Here is a 27,235-nt window from a genome sequence, read left to right as displayed (position 1 = left end):
CATGGACAGGATAGTATTGGGAGAGGCGTTCTTTCATATAATCAGGTGTCTGTCCCCCCGCACCAAGCCATTTAGGGTTTTATATATCAGAGTCAACACCTTGAATGGGACTCGGTGACAGTGTTCCATGCTCCCATTTGTTGGTACCCATGCTGCATCATCTTTGAACCATCTTCAGGATGCACATAGAGTGCAATACAGTAGTCAATACAGTAGTAAATGTGGGCGCGGGTTACTGTGGCCAGGCTATTCCTGTACATGGTGAAGCAGGTGGAACTGCAACAGGCATTTCATGCCTCCAACTACCTCAGCCTTCAGAGGAAAGACAGAATAGGAGTATCCTCAGACTCTGTACCTGATCCTTTGGGGACAGTCTAACACCATCCCAAACAAACAACGAACACCGTGTCCCATATCAAATATAAGTATGCCTTTAGTTACTTACCAAAATTTTGATAAGTTGTTTCTCATCACAGTTCTCATCTATAACATCTAAATTCAGTTTTTCTTTGTATTTCTAACATGGGGAAAAAAGCAAATAAAACCATTGAGTTCAGCTGATCTCACAAAAATGTCCAAACTTCATTTTTGTACAAGTGAACTCACACTCACCAATATGGTCTGAATTTCAGCCGCTGTTGCTTTTGTCTGATACATCAGCATTTCCTGAGCAATGTCTTTTCTGTTTTCAAGCTTATTCATTTTGTCATAGGTGTCGGTATTTAGAACAGACCATCCCAGGAACTGTGTAAGCATCTGAAACAGAGTAAATAAATATAAACATTTAGGTATTTCCATCTGCTCTGCACAGCTGGGAAGGCACACACACTGTGATAATGCAAAACACCTGTCTTTTACAGACACGTCTTCCACTAGCACTTGAGCACCACTAATTAGTGAACAAGTTATTTATCCACTACTTTGGTGGATCAAACCCATTGGCATTATCTTTTATAGAAAATTATTACTTTTTATAGGAAATTTCTGTTGATAAAAGCAACAGTGACATCCAAGTCCTCACACTTACTATGACAATATATTAGATGCTCAGGATAGGTTGTATACATACCAACTACTTTCCCAAGATACTGAAGTGTCGTGTAAGATGTTAGTATTTTGCTTTTAAATTTCCAATTATGGTAAAACACCCTCCCTCCAGTGTCTGATTGTAGCCTGACAATGTCAAGCAACTTGGAGCATACTTCAGTAAGCTGTTCATCATGCTCGTCAAAGGGTTTGCCATCTTTCCTGTTGTAAAATGTAGCTACACCGACAATTTCTTCCTTCTTGTTGACAATAGGTAAAGATAAGACATTTTTAATAATCCACCCTGTCTCATCGAAAGCTTCTTTCTGCAGAAGAGAAAAAGAAAAGAAATTACATTACCACACACGTATTAAAGCACTATAATGCCTGTGTGAACACGATGGATGGATAGATCAGTCAACTTTCATCCCCTGTCAGTTTTGCATGTCGGGTGCCCTGTTTTTTGCAAATTAAACACACACACAGAGAGAGAAGATTGACATTGAGATGTTTTTATTACTTGCTACTCTGGACTCCTTTGGGCAGAAGATATAAATTTAATCAATCAATAAATGTAAATGCCACACTTTTTACTGTGCTATTCAATGCATTTTACCTTAAAATACTATTTCTTCTGGGCAATTATAAACACATAAGATACATGTTTTAGATCTGATTGGTTGCTACATTCCAACCCACATATAATCTAAGACTGGCAAATTAGGTCAATTCACTTGAAAAAGCAGACCAAGAATTGTCTCATCCATCTCTAGTGCTGATGTATTATCTTAGCATTATTTACTTGTTAATGCAATAAACGAAAAGACACTACCTGAAAAGTGAAGTATTCATCTGCTGGTGCATTCATCATATTACAAATCTAGAGAGAGAGGGAGAGAAATACAATGAAAAGAAGCCGTGTCATTTAAATGTCAGATGTCAGCTGTTACAGGAGACAGGCCAAGTAGAGTATTTTTGCTTGTATCTTCTTGGGGGCACTTCTAGATGATGCTTCTACAGAGTGGGGGCTCCTGCTGTTATGGCTACAGACTTCTTCACATACACTGATCCTGGGTAAAGTAAACCTAAAATAAATACCAGATATAATCTAAACTTTGGGTGAAATTTGTGCAAGGAAATCCGGATGAATGCCAAATAAGGAGGTCACTGGGAGGAGCCCTTACACATATATTTAGATTATTTGTTCTCATAGCAACAAATGGTCCAAGGCCATGGAGACTATTACTGCTCGCTACTCCCTCCCAGATCTAGACACGCTGTCATCTTGGGACCAACATAAAATCCGGGCCTGGATTCTTACAAGAGACGAGGCCATGGACCGGGCACAGTCCACCACAGCCCGCCTCTCCATGTGGCTCCCTAAAGTGAAAGTGGTAAGATCACTTGCCAACTACTTGATAGAACTGACGGAGCCCAATTTGAGAAGAGCGTTTACTATGGCCCGTTTCCATTCTATACCCACGGCCTTCCTGCAGGGGGTTTACTCTAAGACCCCTATTACTCAGCGTCTATGTCCATGCACAATGAATGAAGTAGAGGACTTCATACATTTCTTTTTCTACTGCCCTATTTATGAGCCAATAAGATCTAAGCTCCTCCTCTTGATCCCGTCCACCATTACATCTAAGGAAGACTGTTTGAAATCGCTTCTTGTGGAAGCAAATCCCCAAATATTTCACGTGGGGTGGCAATCTTCATAGTGCAGGCTCTGAAACTCAGGGCTACTCTGACAGGGCAGTGTGTCCTAGACCTGCACCTGTTTTAATTCTTTTTATTACATTCTTTTTTTCTTTTCTTTTTTTTAACTCAATGTGCCGAGCTTATTCTGGGGCCATTTTATGCTTTATATATATCCGCATATTAGTTTTCTGGCGCTGGCAACTAAATCTTTGGATTATTGTCTTAGGGTAATTTAAATGTCATTACGCCAGCAATATCGCCTTGAATTTTGCTTGGTTGCTTGTCTCTAGCATTTTTGTATTGTCTTATTTTGCTATGGCTGTATGCTAATGCAATAAAGGTTTGATTATTGTGAAACATACTGATATAAAGATTAAAACAAAATACACCTATACATATGGAGCTGTATAAAAAAAAACCCTGAAACTTACAAATCCATTTTCAGCAACGTAAGTTGGCAATCCGCTAGCAAGACACCAGTGATCTGGAGGAGGTGATCTTTAAAGAAGAGAATGAGATAAAATTGAGCACTTCCAAACCCAGTACCAGATCTACAAACTGAAAGGTGACCAGTGAGACCCATTAAGCTCTTAAGACTGTGGTGTTGGTGTGGGTGGGTGGGCTTTAGAGGGTTTTTTTAAAAAAAAATGTTGTGGGTAATGAATCCGAGCGTTTGGGAGCAAGATTGGCATTAATAAAAATATGTGGAAAGCGCCCCCTCACATATTCTTGTTCTCAGGTTTGTCTCAAATAATTACATCCTCTGTGTATTCTGGTCTGTCTGTCCCACCCCTCTACCCTTATCACCAAGAGAGAAGCTGCTCTTGTGGTCAGTGTCAAAGAGAGAGAAAAGGTGCCTTGTTTCATTTAAACAGAAACACCAGAAAGGTATTGCATGGTGCCCACAGCTGCCCTCACCTCAATCCCCCTCCCCAGATCTTAGGGCAAAAGCAGGCACTGAAAGGAAGAAACATCTTGGACTCTGGCTGGACCCCTAGCCTCTGCCCACTTCCCTCCCTTCCTCAAGTGGATGTTGCATAAGGGCTTAGTGAAGCGTAAGTCACCAGAGGAAGCCATTTGCTAAATTCTGGAGCCTGGGGGAGAAGGAAGGAAGAGCAAAAGGTAACAGAGCAGAGCAAAGCAAAGCAGTGTCCATGTTTTTATATGTACTGTAAGCCGCCCAGAGTGGCTGGGGAAACCCAGCCAGAAGGGCAGGGTATAAATATAATTATTATTATCATCACCATCATCAACATCCTTACTATTTCCCCAGAGCAGTAGCAGCAGTAGATACCTCTCCTTTTGCCTCGTCTCTCTCCACTTCCATCCACCATGCAAAGCCTCACTGACAGTCTTCTTTGCTACAGAGACTACTCTGACTTGCAAATGAAGGATGGAACACCATGGTGGGCCATAGACAGCCACACCACATTGGCAACAGGACAACACAGCATGGCAGGCTATGGCCCACCAGCCTCTTCTAAATAGGAAAACCAAGCTATGGTGGGATGCTGTTTTGCCACCCCACTAGCCTGCCACCCAGAGCAATTCCCCCCTCGTGCTCCCCCCCACCCACGCAATCTGGGCCTGTTCCAAACACACTCTACTAATCACTATCTAACAAACTGGCAGGAAACACTCACGGAATGACTTTGATTTCTTCTTTTCCATGTAAGATGTAATCAATAATCTTATAAAAGTTGACTTCCTAAATGCAAGGGGAGGAAGAAATGTTAGAATCTGTCAATAGTATCCAGAAGGCTGTGATTTGGAGAGATGAAAGAACTGTACTCACTCGGCCATCGGGTGTTTTCGGTCCTTTGTAAGGCTCTGCTTCTCCCAGTTTAATTGGCCATTCATCATAGAATTCCTGGGAATAGTAACATATGAATGAGCAAAATGTCCCTGAAAAATGGCACCAATGATTGGGGGAGGGGGGACAAGAGTTCATCTCTGATCTTGTGGCCAGTTAGGCTGCTTGAATCCTGCTGAAGTGGATTCGATTTAAGTAGACTCACCATACACAAGATCATGTAGCCTTCCTGTAGCGGCAGCAGCAACAATTGGGAAGTGGGGAGAGGGAAACAAAAGGCATTTCGAGGAGGGGCATGCTTGTTCCACATTTATGAAAGAGAAATAATGCACCCATCCAAAACATATTTTAGCTGAAGTAGTAACTCCTATTGATTTCTGACAGAGTTAACTTTCAAGTAAGCATGCTTAAGACCACAGCTATATTTTAATGATGATTCAGTTACAATTTGTATGTGCCTTTCCTTCAAGTAAAGACGAGTGTGACAAGTGGGGGGTAAGATGCCTCTTCTCTGGCACCACCTCATTAGTCTTTTGTAAAAGTTTAGTTAGGTTAATTAGCTAGTTATAAGAAATAGTAGTGACCTTCTCTTTGGTCATGTCCAGCAGACCAACAGAATATCTTTCACAGTTTAAGTATATTCGAATGGTGTACAGTGCTTTGTGAAACTGTCGCTCAATATCTGTAAGTTCTTCAAATACTTTGTTGGCAGACCACAAAAGCATCTATTTAAGAGAGAGAGAGAGAAAATGAGGAAACATTTAAAACTCTGACTGATGCAGGCTGAAGCGTAAACGACAACACTGGCAAATCATGAGGAAATGTGTCATAATCAGTACATACTTTTGCATTTTGGGGCACATTATGAAAGCATAAGCAGCAGCGAGAAATATAAGTAACGGGACTTTCACTGACTTCACATTTAATTAAGTAAGATGTAATACTTTACCTGACTTTTTCTGGATTCAATATTGTACAAGTATGCCATGTGATACTGCTTTACAGCAAGTGCAAGGAAATTAATGTATTTGTTAAATAGCTGCAAAGGAAAGAGAGAGAGAGAGAGAGAGAGAGAGAGAGAGTAGCAATTATCATGGGCATGATCCAAACAAAGTCAAGTGCTTCAAGTTCCATTTATTTCAATGACATACTTAAGCACAAATATGTCTTACTGCTACTGAAGTCAATGGGCCTTCACAGCGCTTTGGTGGGATTGTGGCTCATAATGGTGTGGGGTTTTTTACTTGCACCGCACTCTTCCTTGGAAAGGCAAACAGCTTACACAAGGCTCCTAACTTTCTCCTGTCCATATCTTTACCCACTAAGGCTGAAATCCTATATCCCCTTAGCTGGAAATAAACCCCACTGAACTCAGTGGGACTTACTTCTGAGTCGACATGCATAAGTTCCAACAATGCTATAATTTCCAGTGAGTTAGTTGTAGCAAAAACTGGAGAGGTTCTTGTGGCACTTTAAAAACAATCAAATTTACTGTGGCATAAGTGTTGATCACAAGATTATCCGATGCATCAGGTTTTAATCTGCGTTGACTGTATATATATATGTGTGTATATTTGCTTTCGTAGATTTTCACGGGTACAGGAATGCAGGTTTTGGTGTCTTCGGGTGTCTTCCCGTGTAAGAGTCGGGGTGTCTGTGCGACGTTTCGACGAGGTCTCACTCGTCATCTTCAGGCTGGTGCTTTCGGCTTCTTGTTACTGGAACAGAGCAGAATCTGGTGTTTGAGTTCCTATAAATACTGTTGAGGGGTGTGGTGTATAGCCTCCAACGTTCTGGGCAGAGAGGAAGTTCCTAGATTAGTGTGCCTCTTCTTCTTTTGTTCCTTAATTACTTGAGGGATATCTTGAGTGATTTCATGAGTGATATTCTGAATACCACTGGGTGGGTCATTAAGTGTAGATTAGTTGCTAAAGCTTTTGTGTCTTGACCTCTTGAGCTTGTGAAGAGTTTTTCTGAGAAGATGGCTGTGCTGCATTTAGTTGTGCTCTGGCTTGGCTTCGTGTATAGGGGCGAGCTGTGGTTTTGTGCCTTGTGCCAGCCAGATCTGTGTAGGGATTGCAGGGGGGTGCAGCATCCGGAGGTGCCACTATAGTTTGGCTACTGGATGGAGTCTGTAATATGTCTGTGGAGAGGGTCTGGGTTTGGGTCTGGTGTGGTTGATTGGTGACGGCGTTCTGTGTGCCTCTGGTTCTGGTGTCGGTTTTTGTGGGGAGGGCTAATTTCCAGATGTCTGGCAGGCGGGACGTGTCGTCACGCTTGTTCATGTTGTGAGGGTGTTTCTCTATCTCGATGGCTTCCATGATTATTCTCTTGTGGTGATGTTCCATGTTAAAGAGCAATTTGGAATCTGCAAAATTAATTTCGTGTCCTGTTTCTTTCATGTGTTGGAAAAGAGAGGAAGTTTTTTCTTCTTTTTTGACGGCATTCTTGTGTTCTGCGATACGTGCATTTATTCGTCTGTTTGTTTGTCCAATGTATAACAGACGAATAAATGCACGTATCGCAAGACACAAGAATGCCGTCAAAAAAGAAGAAAAAACTTCCTCTCTTTTCCAACACATGAAAGAAACAGGACACGAAATTAATTTTGCAGATTCCAAATTGCTCTTTAACATGGAACATCACCACAAGAGAATAATCATGGAAGCCATCGAGATAGAGAAACACCCTCACAACATGAACAAGCGTGACGACACGTCCCGCCTGCCAGACATCTGGAAATTAGCCCTCCCCACAAAAACCGACACCAGAACCAGAGGCACACAGAACGCCGTCACCAATCAACCACACCAGACCCAAACCCAGACCCTCTCCACAGACATATTACAGACTCCATCCAGTAGCCAAACTATAGTGGCACCTCCGGATGCTGCACCCCCCTGCAATCCCTACACAGATCTGGCTGGCACAAGGCACAAAACCACAGCTCGCCCCTATACACGAAGCCAAGCCAGAGCACAACTAAATGCAGCACAGCCATCTTCTCAGAAAAACTCTTCACAAGCTCAAGAGGTCAAGACACAAAAGCTTTAGCAACTAATCTACACTTAATGACCCACCCAGTGGTATTCAGAATATCACTCATGAAATCACTCAAGATATCCCTCAAGTAATTAAGGAACAAAAGAAGAAGAGGCACACTAATCTAGGAACTTCCTCTCTGCCCAGAACGTTGGAGGCTATACACCACACCCCTCAACAGTATTTATAGGAACTCAAACACCAGATTCTGCTCTGTTCCAGTAACAAGAAGCCGAAAGCACCAGCCTGAAGATGACGAGTGAGACCTCGTCGAAACGTCGCACAGACACCCCGACTCTTACACGGGAAGACACCCGAAGACACCAAAACCTGCATATGTGTGTGTGTGTATATATATATATATATATATATATATATATATATATATATTTGCTTTCGTAGATTTTCACGGGTACAGGAATGCAGGTTTTGGTGTCTTCGGGTGTCTTCCCGTGTAAGAGTCGGGGTGTCTGTGCGACGTTTCGACGAGGTCTCACTCGTCATCTTCAGGCTGGTGCTGAAGATGCTACACCAGCCTGAAGATGCTAGCACCAGCCTGAAGATGCTAGCACCAGCCTGAAGATGACGAGTGAGACCTCGTCGAAACGTCGCACAGACACCCCGACTCTTACACGGGAAGACACCCGAAGACACCAAAACCTGCATATATATATATATATATATATATATATATATATATATATATATAATATTCATAATTGTAGAGGCGAATTACAACCAGTGAGATCAGAGAGAAATTAAACGCAACCAAGTACAAAAAGTTATAATGACATTAAGTCATTATAGTGACTATTCACAGAACAGTATTGCTGGTAATGCAAATACCTGGCACTGGAAAGTTAATTAACACCTGTAGTGGGATAAAAACCCATTATCCCAGTTCTGTCCACAAGGGATAGAATTGAATTTCTGGATTTGTTTTCTCTTTATTTATTTTATTACATTTCTATGCCACCTTTATCTGCCAAGGTTCTCCTCCCCATTTCATCCTCACAACAACCCTGTGAGGTAAGTTAGGCTAAGAGATGATGACTGGCCCAAGGTCACCCAGTGAGCTTCATGACTGAGTTGGGATTCAAATGCTGGTCTCTCAGGTCATGTTCCAAGACTCCAGGCACAGGCAAACTCGGCCCTCCAGAGGTTTTGGGACTACAATGCCCATCATCCCTAGCTAACAGGACCAGTGGTCAGGGATGATGGGAACTGTAGTCTCAAAACATCTGGAGGGCCGAGTTTGCCTATGCCTGCTCTAACCATTACTTCACACTGGCTCACAAACTGTAATTCAGCTGTTTCCTACTGAAGCTGTCTGTAGAAATTCCTTTGTTAAATAATTGCTACTTTAAAGTCAGCAGCAGAGTGTCCTGGGAGGTTGACATGTTTTGCTACTGATTTCTGGATATTGCCCTTTCTCATGTCAGATGTAGCATCCATTTAGAAAATACAGTAGAATGCTACATTTGTCAGGTGACCTCAGGCCCATAGCTGTCAACGTTTCCCTTTTTTTAAAGGGAAATTCCCTTACTCCGAATAGGATTCCTCGCAAGAAAAGGGAAAAGTTGACAGCTATGCTCAGGCCACTCAGTGAACCCAACTTGTTACTTCTTGTTGCTCTACGGACCACAGCATTCTTCATGTCAGTACTTACATCTTCGTCTTCTTTAGAGAATTCAGAGGCATTTTGCTTGTTAAGAACCATGAACACAGCGAGAACCTCTTTCCCAGACACTATTGGAGCTGCAAGCATGTTGACGGTTGTATAGCCGGTTTGTTTATCCACAAAGTCGGAGAAATGATTATTCTGAAACAAATGGGACCAGTTCATTAGCCCGTTCAAATATTATCAGCAATTCATTTGTCACTTTTGATTTGCAAAGGACTATACAATCTTTGGGACGTGGGTGGCAATGTGGCTTAAACCACAGAGCCTAGGACTTGCTGATCAGAAGGTTGGCAGTTCAAATCCCCGCGACGGGGTGAGCTCCTGTTGCTCAGTCCCTGCTCCTGCCAACCTAGCAGTTCGAAAGCACATCAAAGTGCAAGTAGATAAATTGGTACCGCTCAGGCGGGAAGGTAAACAGCGTTTCTGTGTGCTGCTCTGGTTCGCCAGAAGCGGCTTAGTCATGCTGGCCACATGACCCAGAAGCTGTCTGCAGACAAACGCCGGCTCCCTCAGCCAATAAAGCGAGATGAGCGCCACAACCCCAGAGTCAATCACGACTGCATCTAATGTTCAGGGGTCCCTTTACCTTTACCTTATACAATCTTCATTGTGCTTGGTTTCACATTTATTCTTTCGGAATGGAGAACTCAGCCAGAGTAACTATCATATTGAACAGTGACACCTTTAGAAAAGTTCTAGAACTCAATTGGCTCAAGAGGAAGGTCTTCAATATGTTGTTGGACCACTTTCCCATAATTTCTGATCGTTGGCCATGCTGATAGGAGCTGTAGTCCCAACAACATTTGGAAATTACCACGTTGGCTATTCCTGCCATAAAATCATACTGACAAAGTACCCTCGGCATGGATGCTGAAATCGCCCAGAACAATGAGTATCTGGGAAATAACCGAAACAGCAACAGACATCAGTTACACTAAAACTTGTTGAATTAATGGCTCTGAAATAAACGATCCCAGGAAGAGTCAATTAAATGAACCAGACAATCCATACAAACACAGATAGCTTCTCATTCAACATAATGGAGATATTGCAGAAATGTTCTCTTGCTGCAGAAAAATATGCATGTTCTCATGAGAAGCAGAATGATGTGAAATGATCTACATTCCATCTCTATAGGTTTTGCAACACAAATATTATAGAATCATAGAATTGTAGAGCACCCTGAGGGTCATCGGCTCCATACCCTTGCAATGCACAAATCTCAAAGTATCCATGATATGGCACATTTTAAATAGGATAGGATGCTGAAAATGATAGTATTTACCCAGAAATTATGTGCATTAGAACACGAATGAATCCATTTCTTTTTCATACAGAGGGCATGTTCTGAGTATGACTTAGTTGGATATTACTAACTAAAATTAATTTTGATCACAATAAAGTTACTGGAAGGTTTGCCATGTAGGGTCAAGATTTTGGTCAGTAACTGCTACCTGACCTAGAGGAGACCGAGTGTTCATTAAAGTGGGTAAAGAAACTTATTTAAATAAAATTCAAGATACAATCAATAAGCTCTTAACAGCAGAGGAAAAGGTAATGGCTACAATCTTCTAGATGGGGCTCATGGACAGCAATAGCAGGCAGGCATACAGAGAGCATGAGCCAAAAACAGCCATGCATTTTTTCCCTGACATCCTTTAAAGCAGAGCTTTCCAAACTTTGTGTTGCAACACGATAGTATGTCGGCTGCAGTCTGTAGGCATGTTGCACAAACTTTCCCCGCGTTCGGTTTGCTAATAAAACTGAATTACTGTGTTGTGAAATGATGCATGTCTAAAAAGTGTGTCACCGACATGAAAAGTTGGGAAAGCTCTGCTTTAAAGCCTTGCCATGTTGGAACTGTGCCCTGAATTTTCACAATGCCTTCGGTCCATTGACATTATTGCCATACCCTTCCATGTGCTGTTTGTGAAGCAGAAATAGTGGCAGGCTTGAAATACCTCCTTTAAAGCCATCTGTTTAAGCAGGCTTTCCCTGGCTCATAAGATTCATCTCACTGTTCTGTTATTCATATATATTTAATTGAATGTTTTATTGATAGATTTTCTGTTTTTACAGATCTATTGCTATGTAATTTTGGTTATAGTGTTGTGTTTATATTTTTTCTTTTCTTTTAAAAATGATCTTATGGTGTTTTATGTAAATCACTTACTTATATAAAACAGTATAAATGTTAAAATAATAATAGTAATAATACACTTCTCGCTCCACAGGAGAGAGGGTGTGTCAGCAGAGGGTGTTCATTTAGATTTCTGGTACAGTATAGCATCTTTGTGTCAGCAAGCTCCTTAGTACAAACAATTTGTACTTACATTTCAGAGTGAAAATCCTTTCATCAGTTGTTGATCAGTTTTCTCAACAATTTGGACAGTTTAATGAAATTCTGTGAATGTTGCTTTCTAAAATAGCCAACTAAGAGTTGTTGTTTTTTAATTTCAGTTGCCCCGTTATGGAGCTCTAGAGGATCCTGCATTCAAAATAGCAATCAATGTTTTGCCCTCTAACAGGCTGTATATTACTTTAATTCCTACCCTGCAATGATTAGCCTGGATAAGATCTCTTCCATGGCATGGTCTGAAGGCACAGGAGGCCACTATCTTACTGAAGCTAAGCAGGTCTGGATCTTGTCCATGTCTGGATGGAAACCACATGAATGCTAACTTGGTTTCCATGATGGAAGAACAGCAGGATATAAATGTAAGAAAGTCTGGCTGCCTTCTCCTTCTAAACTGGTGTCTAGGTGGAGGAGAGAGTAGGGGCAGAGGAGAAATCAAATTCCATAAGTGTTTTAAGCCAAATCTGACAAATTTGCACTCTCCAAAACATAGCTATCCTTCCATATTTGCATTCATTCAACTGTTGTGATGTAGTCCCCCAACCAAACGTTTACAGAAATGCATATATTTTGGAAATGTGTGCATAAAAATGGACATTTATGAAAATAACATACAAAGATGCATTATATTAGGGGTAATTGCCTGCAAAAATGTGCATACTAGTCCAAACTGCTAATAAAAATGTGTTTATCAAGAGAAATTTGCACTGAAATGCTGGTGAATTTTCACAAGGCCTTAAAAAAATAATAACCACAAATTGCTGCAAAATGTGGAGAACTGAATTTAAGACAGGGAAAATATGAAACAGAGAGTACTGAAATGAACAGATCCTTCCATCCCAAGGAGAGAAACTTTGCAAAGATGACTTGGTAGGAAGGTGCAGAGAGATTAGCCTATTATCTAGGAGAGAACACCAAATGCCTAGGAACTGTATACAGCATCATTACTGCTCTCCCATGCATTTGGGAGCCATCAGAGTTTCTGTGACTTCGGCACCCATTAAACCAATCATCTCCTACCTCACACAGGTCACATGTAGAAACTACCAGATTTAAGCAGCCCTGGAACTTGCAATAAGTCAAGAATGACTGTGGGCGTAAAAAGGTAAAGGTAAAGGGACCCCTGACCATTAGGTCCAGTCGTGACCGACTCTGGGGTTGCGACGCTCATCTCATTTTATTGGCCAAGGGAGCTGGCATACAGCGTCATGTGACCAGCATGACTAAGCTGCTTCTGGCGAACCAGAGCAGCGCACGGAAACGCTGTTTACCTTCCCGCCGGAGCGGTACCTATTTATCTACTTGCACTTCATGCTTTCGAAATGCTAGGTTGGCAGGAGCAGGGACCGAGCAACGGGAGCTCACCCCATCGCAGGGATTCAAACCGCTGACCTTCTGATCGGCAAGTCCTAGGCTCTGTGGTTTAACCCACAGCGCCACCTGCATCCCTTAGTAGGAGTTATGTGTACCTTATTTTCAGTTTGCCATTGTTTGCATAATAAATTGCTTCATCAGCAAACAAAGGAAGTTAATAATTAATTCTGTGATATAACACATAAAATAACCATGACACAGAAGAGTGAATCAGTTCTGTTTGAACTCATGAGGCCAGATTCAACTAACAAGTCCCACTAGGTACAATGAGGCTTTCCCTTCTCTCTCTCTCTCTCCCCCCCCCCCCCCCGTCACCCAATAGACCAGGCATAGGCAAAACCGGCCCTCCAGATGTTTTCGGACTACAACTCCCATCATCCCTGACAAGTGGTCCTGTTAGCTAGGGATGATGGGAGTTGCAGTCCCAAAACATCTGGAGGGCTGAGTTTGCCTATGCCTGCAATAGACTCTAGGAGAATCAGGAGAACCCCGGAACAGCTTACAGGGAGAGGAGAGGGACAAGTCGAAATGCTTGTGCTGATGGAACAATTGCCATAAGAAAACACTTTATTCTAGTGATCAAATACATTTTAAGCCAACATGTTTGAATAATAATAATAATGATGATAATGCTAAAAGCCCCATTAAACTAAGTTGGACTTGCATCTAAGTAGACATGTATAGGATTACACTGTATGCTTGATACACTTAATGCTGGTAGCCTCATCTGCAATTCCAAGTATATCTTATGTGAAACCTGACAGTAAGAGCAAAATGGCTTCTTCTGATGGCTTTTGGCAGAAATCTGTAGAGACCTAATTACTGCTTGTGTGACATATGTAACCAGAGGGGATCTGGGAAGTTTTGTACAGCTTCAAAAGTGTAGAAAACCCTTATGAGACTAAAGATCCCTCTAATCTAGCATTCTTCCAGTGAAAAGTTAGCATAAGATATGCATTTGTTTCTGAAGTGGTTGTTTATTTCCTGACACCAAGGACGAGAGGATGAAAAGTAAATAAGGACACAGCATGTGCTGCTTGGTTCAAACTAGCATGAGTTCTCAAGAGTAAAATGGCAAAACCTCGGGAGATTTCCCCAAAACTGTTTCTGTCTTTTAGCTCTAGAAAACCATGCTATTTTCCTGTTCTCTGACCAAACTCAACCTGAACAAACTAGTCTTTTCAGCTCCCATTCTGCAATTAAGTGTTACATTACACATCATTTATATTGTGTTTTGGATAAAGACAAGTCTACTGCTCCATTAAGAAAACCTTTTTTTCTTCATCATTAACTTAATCATTAACTAACATCATTAACTAACAGACTATACAGGAACATAGAAGGAGAGGGATATCTCTTTGCTTCCTACAATACTATAAACAATATATTTGGAAGAGCACCGCCAACACAAACAGTTTGACAAGGCTTCAGCACTAAATGCCTTGCTAATGCTCTGCATATTTTACATAGTTTATTTCTTGGCTGAAGCATGAACAGCTAGCAGGCTTCCAGAATTGCTGTTCTTGGGTGGGATTCAATCACCTACAGAAAAAATTAGGATCCACAATTAAAATTGATTTGGGGCTTTTGCACCAAACACACACATCCCCCTTTTTGCTATAAGGAAAGAAATGGGGAAAGTGTGGGATAAGATTGCTTTGATGCAACGTCATCTAGCCTCTCAGAGTGAATGCTCATGAATTAACCAGTGTCATCTAATATCCCTGAAACAAATCAGGATAAATGCTCAACAAGCAGATTGTCTGGAAAAATTCCTAAAGCAAAACATTCCATGGAATCCTGCAGCTGTGCATATTATGGACTAGTCTTTGTAACCTGACTTTTGCCCATAGTGGGCACAAGTTCTTGCATTACCTTTATGCAACATTAATGAAACATGTAAACAATGTCCCTGTCACATGACATGCAATTCCAACGTATTTTCTTTAGCAATTCTGACCAACAACTGTAGCCTTGCCTGCTTTAGTAAAGCCACCATCCTCTGCTTGGCAAAATGACTTTGAAGATGGTATGTACTCTGATTCTATGTGCAACATGATCTAGCTATTCTAGCTGAACCCCCTGCAATGCAGGAATATGCAGCTGTGCTTTACAGGGATCAAACTTGCACCCTTGGCATTATCAGCGCCTCACTCTAACCAACTGAGCTATGAGGAAGCAGGTAATCCCCACACAGACTAGCAAAACCAGCATAAGCATCACAAACAGCCTTAGCACAAAGTCAGAAGTAAAAGCTACCACCCCCAAGATAAAAACATCCATATCCTTTTTGACATACTTTTGGTTTCACTTATGGGCTTGGTATTGCACAACTGTTGCTTGGAAACTTGTGTCAGGAAGCACCCTCATTCCATGTATATAGTGTCAACATTTGGAGTAAAAAATAAACAGGGGAAAAACACTGCGCTGACTGCCCGAACCCAAAGGGTGCTCATCAATGGTTCCTCTTCATCCTGGAGAAGAGAATGGTTCCTCTTCATCCTGGAGAAGAGTGACTAGTGGGGTGCCACAGGGTTCTGTCTTGGGCCCGGTCTTATTCAACATCTTTATCAACGACTTGGATGATGGACTCAAGGGCATCCTGATCAAATTTGCAGATGACACGAAACTGGGAGGGGTGGCTAACACCCCAGAGGACAGGATCACACTTCAAAACGACCTTGACAGATTAGAGAACTGGGCAAAAACAAACAAGATGAATTTTAACAGGGAGAAATGTAAAGTATTGCACTTGGGCAAAAAAAAATGAGAGGCACAAATACAAGATGGGTGACACCTGGCTTGAGAGCAGTACATGTGAAAAGGATCTAGGAGTCTTGGTTGACCACAAACTTGACATGAGCCAACAGTGTGACGCGGCAGCTAAAAAAGCCAATGCAATTCTGGGCTGCATCAATAGGAGTATAGCATCTAGATCAAGGGAAGTAATAGTGCCACTGTATTCTGCTCTGGTCAGACCACACCTGGAGTACTGTGTCCAGTTCTGGGCACCACAATTCAAGAAGGACACTGACAAACTGGAACGTGTCCAGAGGAGGGCAACCAAAATGGTCAAAGGCCTGGAAACGATGCCTTATGAGGAACGGCTAAGGGAGCTGGGCATGTTTAGCCTGGAGAAGAGGAGGTTAAGGGGTGATATGATAGCCATGTTCAAATATATAAAAGGATGTCACATAGAGGAGGGAGAAAGGTTGTTTTCTGCTGCTCCAGAGAAGCGGACACGGAGCAATGGATCCAAACTACAAGAAAGAAGATTCCACCTAAACATGAGGAAGAACTTCCTGACAGTAAGAGCTGTTCGACAGTGGAATTTGCTGCCAAGGAGTGTGGTGGAGTCTCCTACTTTGGAGGTCTTTAAGCAGAGGCTTGACAACCATATGTCAGGAGTGCTCTGATGGTGTTTCCTGCTTGGCAGGGGGTTGGACTCGATGGCCCTTGTGGTCTCTTCCAACTCTATGATTCTATGATTCTATGATTCTATGATTCTATGATTTTTAATTAATTGCAACAGCCTGCAACACAACTCCTGAACTGATATTTAGCACGGTATAAGCAACAAGCATTTCAGTGAGTGGCATCTGTGGGGATGCAAAACCCATGCCAACCTCACAATGCTCCAGCTATTGGGTTGTCATTGCAAGCCACCCTAAATGATTCTGTTGCTTTTTACACTGAAGCATATTAAAGCAACTTACAAGATACAAAATCACAAGAAATATTAAAATGAAACAGAAGTAAACCAAATACTAAAAAGCAATAAAAAACCCACCTAAAGCGCTCATCCAAAAATATATTCAAAAGAACATACAATCAAAACAATCCCTACCGGCAGGCAGGCAATCTAAACAAAAACAAAACATAACACACAAGGGGAAAGGAATAGGGAGGGAAGAGGATAGGAGAGTAAATAAAAATAAAAATCAGGCTTTATATGTAAAAAACCCAACACTTTGAATTGAGCAAGTAAATTAACTGGTAGCCAGTGTAGTCATGCCAAGGTTTGTGTTACATGTTCAAGCCATCCTGTCCCACTAAGCAATCTGATTTCTAACTTCTGTACCAGCTGCTGTTTCTGAACAGTCTTCAAAGGCAGCTCCATGTATAACATACCCTCCAACATTTCTCCAATGAAAATAGGGACGTTCCATTCCATAATGATAATTTTACTATTTAAACCCCACATGTTGCCCCAGCCACTTTGGGCAGCTTCCAACATACATAAAAACATAATAAAACATTAAACATTAAAAAAACCCTTTCCTATACAAGGAACTGCAGTGATCTAATTTAGAAGCTATGTGATTTGACACTAAGAAGCTGCTGAATAGTGTTGAAGTAAATGCAATACTTGTGATAAAGCAGGGACATGTTTATAATGAAACAATCACATGACCCAAATAGTGACGATGGAGGTCACATGGCTGACAGCTATGTAATCATGACTGATCTAGAGAGTTCCAGTCTCACTTCTGCCATTTACTCACTAGGTGGCCTTACACAAACTACTGTACTCATTTATTGCATTCTGAGGCATTTGTTTTTAGGGCAGAAACTGCTCAAACTACCGTATTTTTCGCTCTATAACACGCACCCGACCATAACACGCACGTAGTTTTTAGAGGAGGAAAATCCGTAGGCATGCCACCCGTAGGCATTCCCTCCATAACACGCACAGACATTTCCCCTTACTTTTTAGGAGGAAAAAAGTGAGTGTTATGGTGCAAAAAATACGGTACATACTTCCACCACACTTAGAATGTCTCTTTTCATCCTGATACTGAATGCAAAGTTCTTTGAATGCTCTAAATTTTTATAGACATGATATTTCTTGGTGATGTTGTTGACGGTAGCAGCCTAGCTCCCTTTAGATCAGACTCTACCAGGGAATTCTGATTGCCTTCACAACTTCTGTGACCACAGCAGACTGAACAAAATTACCTTGCCCTGAGACTTTGCTTTGCATCTCTGCATATTACTGTTCCGTGCTTGTCTGCTTTCAACCAGGAATCAGTGACTGATGCAGAAACATAGGGACAAGGATTGTCAGAGATAGTGGGTATTTTTTACTCTAAAAGTAATTCGTTTTGGCCGAATGCAAGTGGTGTGATTTAGTTTAAACCTAGAGAACATATGCATACAGAACCACTCCTCATCTCAGCTATCAGGAATTTGAGGAATACTGTACAAATAAATCAGTTTTATTATTATTGGTCCAACATCAGAGATTTGGATCATCTCCTTGATCTCACAGCAGGTTTGCAGATCATGGGATCCTACCACTACATTATTTTCATTCATTCATTCATTCATTCATTCATTCATTCACTTGATTTGTATGTCACTTTTCCACAAAAACAAATCATGCTCAAAGCAGCTTACAATGAAGAAAACAGGAATACATTTCAAACAAACACTGCAAAAACATTTTCATAATAACATAGCAAAACCAGGGGTGGACCTTGGTCTTCCATATTTTCAGGGGCACCCTGTGCAAGGACCCACCATGCCTTCTCTTCTGCTCAATTCACTACTTCATAGTTGCAGTGCTCTGCAGCACCCCTTAGCCTCGGCCCAGTGTGGCAAAACTGGTTGCGCTGCCCTAAATCAGTCACTGGCAAAACAATAGCAAATATAAAAACATAGTCCCTCCCCCCCACCAAAAAAAATCACATTTCAGTACTATAAATGCAAGAAGATTACAAAGCATGCAACATCCAATTGTTGTTGTCTAGTCATTTAGTCGTGTCCGACTTTTCGTGACCCATGGACCAGAGCACGCCAGGCACTCCTGTCTTCCACTGCCTCCTGCAGTTTGGTCAGACTCATGTTCGTAGCTTCGAGAACACTGTCCAACCATCTCGTCCTCTGTTGTCCCTTTCTCCTTGTGCCCTCAATCTTTCCCAACATCAGGCTCTTTTCCAGGGAGTCTTCTCTTCTCATGAGGTGGCCAAAGTATTGGAGCCTCAGCTTCAGGATCTGTCCTTCCAGTGAGCACTCAGGGCTGATTTCCTTCAGAATGGATCGGTTTGATCTTCATGGGACTCTCAAGAGTCTCCTCCAGCACCATAATTCAAAAGCATCAATTCTTCTGCAATCAGCCTTCTTTATGGTCCAGCTCTCACTTCCATACATCACTACTGGGAAAACCATAGCTTTAACTATACGGAGTGACATCCAGTAGCAAAGCAACAAGGAAGCTTCACAGTTTCACCTAAGTCCTAGAAACACTCCTCCATTATGTTGATCACAGGCAAGGCCAGCACCAGGTTTGAGCAGGCCTGCAGCATAGTTATGGCTACCAATGGCATAGTGGCATAGTGCCACTCTTAAGCACTCCGCTGAGGCCTCATGACAGCAGCACGACAGCAGACCTTGGCAGTCAAGCTGGCACACTTCCAATGGGAGCCAATCAGTTGCTTGGCACTAGTCGTCGTTGAGTGGCTACCATTTAAAATTTCCCAAAATGCAATGTCCCATAGTGTCTTATGTAGTAAAATCCAGCCAATGGAGGATTAGTGGTAGCATCATCAGGGGAGACCTGACAGGTGGTGCTCACCATGAGGGAAGGAGGCAGGGTGGGATCCAACAGCTGTCATATGCCAAGGGCTGACACCACATCTGCTCTTTGGTTTTCGAGATGATGCAGTTGCTCTAATATTGGAGCAGGCATAAATCCCTCCTCCTTCACTAAGCTTACCAATCCTGACCTTGTTCACTGGAAACTCCCTTCCCAACACGGTTCTCTTAATCTTAGCCTTCTAGGTGCCGAAGATCAGCTTATGTTTCACCCTTCTGCATCAGATAGACCTCCACTGTATTACTGTGATAAATAGGGAAGCAACAAGCCTTTCTCTCCCCAGCGGCCAAAAGCTGGAATGGAAGTGCCGATCTCTAAGCCACATCATTGACTTAGGTATCTAAAAGAATTTATAAATCACTTAATATTTTTTAAAAATCTCCAAGTGGTTTGCAATATTTTAAATATATGCATCATTAAAAGAAAAATACAATCTAAAATCAGTTAAACAGCAGTATAAAAAGGCAAATAAAACATAGGGCTTTACAAGATGTCTGAGACAAATATAAGTCTTTACAAGATGTCTGAGACAATGGTTGCTGCTTCCAAGGTATGACAGGGGCAGCAGCATAAAATCTGTATTTAGGTCATCACCGTGCGATACTCTGAAGTGTATGGTGCCATGAGTAGAATTTCCTCAGATAATCTGAATTATCTTACAGGTTTGTTCTGAGGCAGGTGGTCTTTCAGGTACTACTATACTAATTTCACTGGATTTACCATATTTCACTGCGTAATGGTAGCGTTTTTTGTGCCAATTTTACCTTTCCGAAAAGGTGAGTGTGACCATTATGCAGTGAATTACCAGATGGAGGAAGGGGCCACAGGCAGGCAGTGGAGGTGGTTGCTCACCTGCTGCTTCCCCTTCTTGGCTGGGGTATCCTGCAGCATGAGCTGCAGCTTACCCCTGCAACTATTATGCGGGGAATGCTCTGGGACATTTTTCGGGGTCTGAAAATGGGGGGAGGGACTATTACGCAGTGGCAACCAGTATGTGGTGAAATACGGTATATACATTGTTACACGCCACCCCCAATCTCTGCCAAGCGATGACAAAATTCCAGGGAGTTCCCAGGGCTTACAAAGGGCTGTATTTCCTTTTGGACAATTAGGCACAGCAGAGGCTGTGGTGTTTTTATGAAATATGGTTTATATACTCATATTTACAAACTGAGTCTAGACTCTAGATGGAGAGAGTTCCCAGCTTTCACTTCACAAGAAAGTCCTTTATTGCTCTCCTAAGCGCAACAAGCTTGAACCTACAAGCAGAGGTATCAGCTATGCTGCCTGGGCCTCGTTGTTATAGCTTGTTCTCCTCAGCATGGCGCTCTGCCCACTTTTACCCTCCCAGAACCACTTGCAAAAACAACTGCTAGCCTTTCCGCTTACAGCATCACCCACTATTACCCTGGCAACTTCTCTTTCCAAGCCAGCCAGGGAGACTTATGTTTTGCAGCTGGCTTATCATTATCAAACAAACCAGACCATTATCAAGCAACAGATTCTAACAAAATTCAGAATAAACTAATTTTAAAAGGTCTTGATTAAAAGTCTAAAGATGAAAAATACTAACCCACATATTGTTAACTGCATAACAGAATATGCATTAATACAGAGAAGCATTCCTGGTATGTATATATACAACTTCCTTACTTCATTTCTCCTTGACTGAAGTATAGGTCAGGATTGGCATCTCCAGAAGGAGACAGAGAGAAAAGGCTCTTTAACACTTATTATATTAATTTGTTTAAATATATGCAGATATAATAACTTCTCATGACTTCCTATTGAGGCTGAAACCTGAAAGGAAGACAGGATATATTGGGGCAGATTTAAAAAACAACAACAACAACTAGGCATTAGGGATGGGGGAGGAATTTGATTCAGTTTGCAGTTAAAGGCGAATCTGTCAATTTTGCACTTTCTGAAACAATATGAGAACCAAAGCACAGGCATCTTTCAAAATTCACACTTATCTAGAATTTGCTGTGCAGTTCTCCAACCAAAGAATATACACATATATTAGGGGAAAGTGTGCATAAAAATGAATACATTAGTGAAAATAAGACTAAAAAATGCATTATATTAGGAAGAATTGCTTGCAAAAATGTGTATATTAGTCAAAACTGAAAAAGGAAAAGTGTTTATGAGGAGAAATTTGCACTAAAATGTTGATGAATTTTCAAGAGGACTGCTGCAGAAATGTGGAGATCTGAATTTAAGATTGGAAAAATGAAAAACAGTGAGAACTGAAATTGACAGATCCTTCCATCCCTACTAGGCATTGAAGGTATCCACATTCATGGACAAATTCATGCTTCTTTTCCTTTCTTTTTTTCTTTATTTCTAACTAGATATTACAAAAACTGTACATATTTTGAGAAAGCATACCACAATCTTCCATTGAGGTCCCATTACTTGAGTAGCTGCTTGCAGATTAATATAATGTCTGTATATTTGCATGCTATCACCAGCTAGAAGATACTTGTACAGTGGTACCTTGGGTTACATACGCTTCAGGTTACATATGCTTCAGGTTACAGACTCTGCTAACCCAGAAATATTACCTCGGGTTAAGAACTTTGCTTCAGAAGGAGAACAGAAATCGTGCTCCAGCAGCAGCGGGAGGCCACATTAGCTAAAGTGGTGCTTCAGGTTAAGAACAGACCTCCGGAACGAATTAAGTACTTAACCTGAGGTACTACTGTATTTAAATGGTACTAAACAACCTGTATTCTTTCAATAGTCCTGGTGTGAAGGTACTAGGATAACATTAACTGCAGCCAAGGACTATTCCAGTAGAAATGAAATACAACTAATTGAACAACTCATTTGTCCCATTTGACTAACCATTTGTTAGGTCAGTGGGCATGGTTGCTTTCTTCTTGCCTGATACTATTAAATCCAGGATTAAACACTATTAGCTCCTGTGATCAACAGCGCTCTCTCTCTCTTACTAATCCCTGTTGGGGGAAGGGAACAGATGCTGTTTCTAAGCTAACTGATGAAGGTCTAGATCTTCCCCTCTCCTTTAACCCTCTGAACCATTAGTCAGGGCAAGGTGCTTCCTCACATTTACTGGTAACTGTCCAAGTTTTAGGGAGATAATCTCAGGATAAATGAACACCAAGAAAGGAGTACCGTATCTCCAGTTTTTAAAAATGGATATTTCAACCCACTTGGCAAATTCTATTGATATTTTGTTTTCCGTTAGAGTTCCTGCCTTCATCTTGACATGGGTCTATCAAAGCTTCCATTCTAGATGTTTGGTATAGAATCTCCACACCTTGTTCACTTGCATTTTCCTGGAGGTCCACACTCTGCTATCAGCTCTTTGTAAACCTATGTTTCCCCAGTGTTTCTTCCATATTTTTTTCTTACCAGAGGAAGTCCAATGTTTTTGAGCAGATTAGCACAATCTTCACAGATATACATGCCTTTAGTGCTACCCTTCTGTCTTTTTGAAGAGGTCATTAGTCATTAGTTTAAGGTAGAAAGTGGTCTTGACATATCGGGCAAGTAAACCTATTCACCTTAATCTTTGCAGTGGTCACAATTCTATAGCCCGGCTCTTTTTTTATTTTAAACCCATCTTTTAATTCGTGCTAAAATGCTTTTCTTTCTATATATATTTGAATATTTTATTTAAATATTATTTACTAATATTAAAATATTAGCAAAATACTGCTTAAATGAAAGCTATTGTTGCATAGCAGTCTCCAAGCAGTGTGAGATTTCCTTCAGAATGAGCTACAACAGAGACTGTGTTGTCTTTATGATATATGGTTTATTTACACATATACAGTGCTTTTTTTCTTTAAAAAATGTTTAGGGGTACTCTCATTTTGACTCAAGAAAATCACCATTTTATAGTTCAAATTGGGGAAAATAAATACAGCAAATGGACAAAAGTACAAAGATTCACAAAATGTTTAGGGGCATGCATACCCCTGCATCGCCCCCAGAAAAAAAGCACTGCACTTATATACAACCTGTGCCTACAATAGAGGATGTCACAGCATTAACACCCTAAGAGGGTCTCGCTTCCCCCTGTAACTGCAGTCTTGTATTCAAACAGAAATCAATCATGGCTCTCTCTGCCTGCTTCCCAACCCACAGTTTATGTTACAGCTTCTAGCTCACCTCAATCCAAACTTTCAACTCTCTATCTTTTTAGTTTGCCGTATCCCACCTGTTTGCCGTATCACACAGAACCCCTTCCTTTGTTTCCTTAATGGCCCATTGCCCAGGCTATCACCTCACCAGGAAACCAGTGTGGCTATTCCAAGAATTAGAAGGAGGCCCAGGCATTCAGCCCCATAAAGCTCACTAAAAAAACCTTTCCAGTCACCAGCATTACAGCAGTGCCCCACATTAAACATTTCCAATCAACCTTTATGATCCACCAGAAACATTAAACTGTTTGAAGAAGAAACATATGAGTAGTAATGGGAGACCACTCTTAAATGAATAACCACTTAGAGCTAATGAAAGAATTGTGTGTGTGTTTTAAGGATCACTCAGAATGTTCCAAGTGGTCACTCAGGTAAATAGGACCTTTGCCTAACCTATCCAGAGTTAGCTATTCAAGCTAACTTGTGTGGATGGAACATAGCAGGGTGAAGATGCAGGGGAAAGTGCAATATCCCCTATAATATAATCACTTGCAGCTTGCAAAGTAAGGGCAATGATTTATTAGCCCAAGGAGCCACCTGTCTGGAAGCAGCCCATGCCTCTTAAAAGCTGCATGGTGGGTGCAAACACGGGATGTGCAGTTTTCGGTGCCAGGAAACGCTGCCTAATAGTCACTAGTTTCAGGTAGAAAGTAGAAAAGGTTAGAAATTCTGTGCTTATTAAACAAAGCCAGAATGGTTTGAGACTCCTATCAAAAGTATATTACAGTATTGGATTTACATGAAGTGAAAGGATAAAACTGGCAACAGCAAGTCTTAAAAACAAATTCATTCTCTTGATTGTTTATCCCTAGGAAGTCAAAACAGCACTATCCGTGCACAATATAGAGGAACCAGGAGGCTCTGGAGAATCCCAAGGTTTTCAGAAATAGGAAAATAATTATATAACCACCTAAAAGTGGGGGGCAGGGTGGATCCCCCAAAGCAGCCCAATGAAGACTAGGCATGCTCAGTGGCCACAGACTATTTTGAAAACGGGAGAGTGGGAATGGAATGTAATATCCGGGGAAAGGGTATGGCTAACTGATTGGCTATGACACTGAACAAGAGCTCTCCACACCTGTAAATACCATAAAACACAATGTTTTACGTAACCATTTTTCTATTTTATGGGTCTCCTTGCATTTTAATGACACTGTAAGCCGCTCTAAGCACAACATGATGAATATGTTTCTTTTTTAAAAAACAACAACTAAATGGCTGAATAATTATTTAACCCTAAAGGTGTCATTTCAAGTAGATATTTCCTTTTTATACATTTCTTTAAAAACCATCTAAGCAGTGCTATTTTTCTAGAAAAAGAGGTACTGGAACTCACCATGAATACCTCTCTTGTTCTCTCTTGTTCTCTCTGCCAAGGCACCCACCTGAGAAGTGACAAAAGTTCTGGCTGGAAAAAAAACCCTGTATCTAATTAATTCTGTGTCTCACTTGAAATTCCTGTGGCTCAATCCTGACATAATGTCAGCTTCTTCCAGTGGCCTGCCTTCTAAGGTAACATGGGTAGCCATTGGGCAAAGGACCTTTTCAATCATGCTGCTGTCCCTTCACATTTACCTCAGGGGGGTTTGCCTGCTTTTGTGTCTTTATCTACCTTTATATTTTCTCGGGTCCTTTAAAATGTTCTCAGAATGGATTTTATCTTGCTGCAGCTATGTTTCTTATTTGTTCAGCTCTTTAAAGATGCTTGAATCGGGTTCCTTAATATATTAGTTTTAACGTTTGAAATGTTTATTAGTATTCTATAACCGCCCTGCAGAAATACGGAAGTGAGGCTTGTGAAATTAGTTAAATAGCTGTGCTTTTCATTTGCTTGTTTTCAAGGCCGGAAAAATGACATGGAGGAAGGCAACCATACTGAAACGGACTGTGGCCTTTAAAATGTTTACGCTATAATAAATGGTGTATCTTTGCTGTTTCACATTTCATGTAACAGTTGCAATAGGAATGCATGCACTCTGTGTGTCTTTCTCTGTGTGTATAGTGAGAAATGGCAACACATTGTTTGTTTCCTTGCTTATTTATTTTTTTCTGAGCAGCGCATATTCCGGAAGGCTCCATTAGGCTATCTTCCATGCACAAACACCCTGAAACTCTTGCCCCAAATATTAACTTAAAATTCATTAAAGTAATTTCTTAAAGTAATTTCTTAAAACAGGGAAATTATGAAGTGGTAGCCATGCTAGTCTGTTGCTACAAAAGCAACAAAAGAATGCTGTGGTACCTGCCATATATGATAATCTTCATGCCTCTGACGAGATTATCTTTCCCTCACAAAAGTTTAGGCCTCGATATCTATGTTAGTCTTTATCAGTCTTCCTCAGCCCCATGCTCTCATTATGTTTTGGACTACAACTCCCAGCCCACTCCTGGTTGGGGATGATGGGAAATGTAGTCCAAAGCATGGCATGCACCAAATTAGAGAAGGCTAGTCTTAAAGGAGCCACAAGTCTCTTTGTAAAAATAGGGGCTTACTTAAACAACAACCGAATTCAAACTGATAAAATAGTTGTAAGTTCTAAAATGCCTATCTTGAAAAGGACAGAACATTTCAGGAATATTTTCCCACTGCATTTTTTTTCTCCTTTTCCACAGGAGAAATAATTCTAGAAAAAAATAGCATAGTCTCTTGTTAACTCTGACAGAGAAGAAAATGATTGCAAGTGTGGCAACCAATATTTAGAAACATAGGCCTAGGAATGCCTCATAAATGAACTTTTACTCTTATCCTGGTGCCAATTCACACCTCTGGTTTGCTCCTAGTTTTGCTAGATTAATGAGAAGAGGAAGAGGTTGTGGGCAACAGATCCAGACCTTTCAGCTGGCCTTCTGACAAGGCCAGTTGCCCTGGCAACCTCTCACCTCTGTGGGAGCAGATGAGTGGCAAACAAAAGTGGCCCCTCAGGGAATTGCGCCTGGCTCAGTTGCAAGCTTCTCATTTGAAAGAAGAAAGAAATAAGTTGGGCAAAAGTACTGAAACTGATTGGTTGAAATATAGAATTTACTGCAGTGACAGTACTGTTCCCTCCAAGGATTTCATCAGTGACATTAATTAGGGTTGCCATATTCCCAAATATGGGTTTTCCTCGACATTTTGCCAATTCAGCAAAAATCCGCCCAGACGCCATTTTGCAGCCTGATATGTCCAGGAAAACCCAGACGTATGTTGCTGCATGTAATCAAGACCATTTGCAGTACAGTCTTCAACATATCTGCTCAGAAGTATGATTCAGTTCCTTGTGACTTGGCAGCTAGCATAGGAGCCAACTCCTAGGGGCTGTGGGGGCCTTGGCCCCCAAAATAAAATATTTGAGGGGGCTGGGCTCCCCCACAGTTGATGGGTATTCCCATTCAAATGGTGTGTGTGCACTGTAGCATGTGGTCAATTATTCAGGGCAGGGCTTACATGGGCCCCCGCAATATTTTATTCAAGTTTGCACCCCTGGCA

At 41.3% G+C, this 27,235-nt stretch overlaps 1 protein-coding gene across 3 annotated transcripts in view; it reads right to left on the bottom strand.

The window, feature by feature from the left end:
- PDE6C (phosphodiesterase 6C) overlaps nt 1-27,235 on the bottom strand; it is a 45,147-nt gene that overhangs the window by 14,801 nt on the left and 3,111 nt on the right. For 2 of the 3 annotated variants that reach the window (XM_082222032.1, XM_082222033.1), the window contains exons 2-11: nt 9,252-9,404; nt 5,490-5,579; nt 5,125-5,265; nt 4,523-4,597; nt 4,371-4,435; nt 3,159-3,225; nt 1,859-1,906; nt 1,203-1,352; nt 613-756; nt 446-517 (exon numbers count right to left, since the gene is read on the bottom strand). In XM_082222032.1, the coding sequence (XP_082078158.1) occupies nt 446-517; nt 613-756; nt 1,203-1,352; nt 1,859-1,906; nt 3,159-3,225; nt 4,371-4,435; nt 4,523-4,597; nt 5,125-5,265; nt 5,490-5,579; nt 9,252-9,404 (1,005 nt within the window). Of the gene's footprint in view, nt 1-445; nt 518-612; nt 757-1,202; nt 1,353-1,858; nt 1,907-3,158; nt 3,226-4,370; nt 4,436-4,522; nt 4,598-4,745; nt 4,767-5,124; nt 5,266-5,489; nt 5,580-9,251; nt 9,405-27,235 lie in introns of those variants that run through there. The other variant, XM_082222034.1, reaches the window with a different exon arrangement.

This window comes from Podarcis vaucheri (assembly GCF_965113315.1).
Source record: "Podarcis vaucheri genome assembly, chromosome: 5".
Taxonomy (NCBI): Eukaryota; Metazoa; Chordata; class Lepidosauria; order Squamata; family Lacertidae; genus Podarcis; species Podarcis vaucheri.
This window is presented reverse-complemented; position numbering and strand designations above follow the sequence as displayed.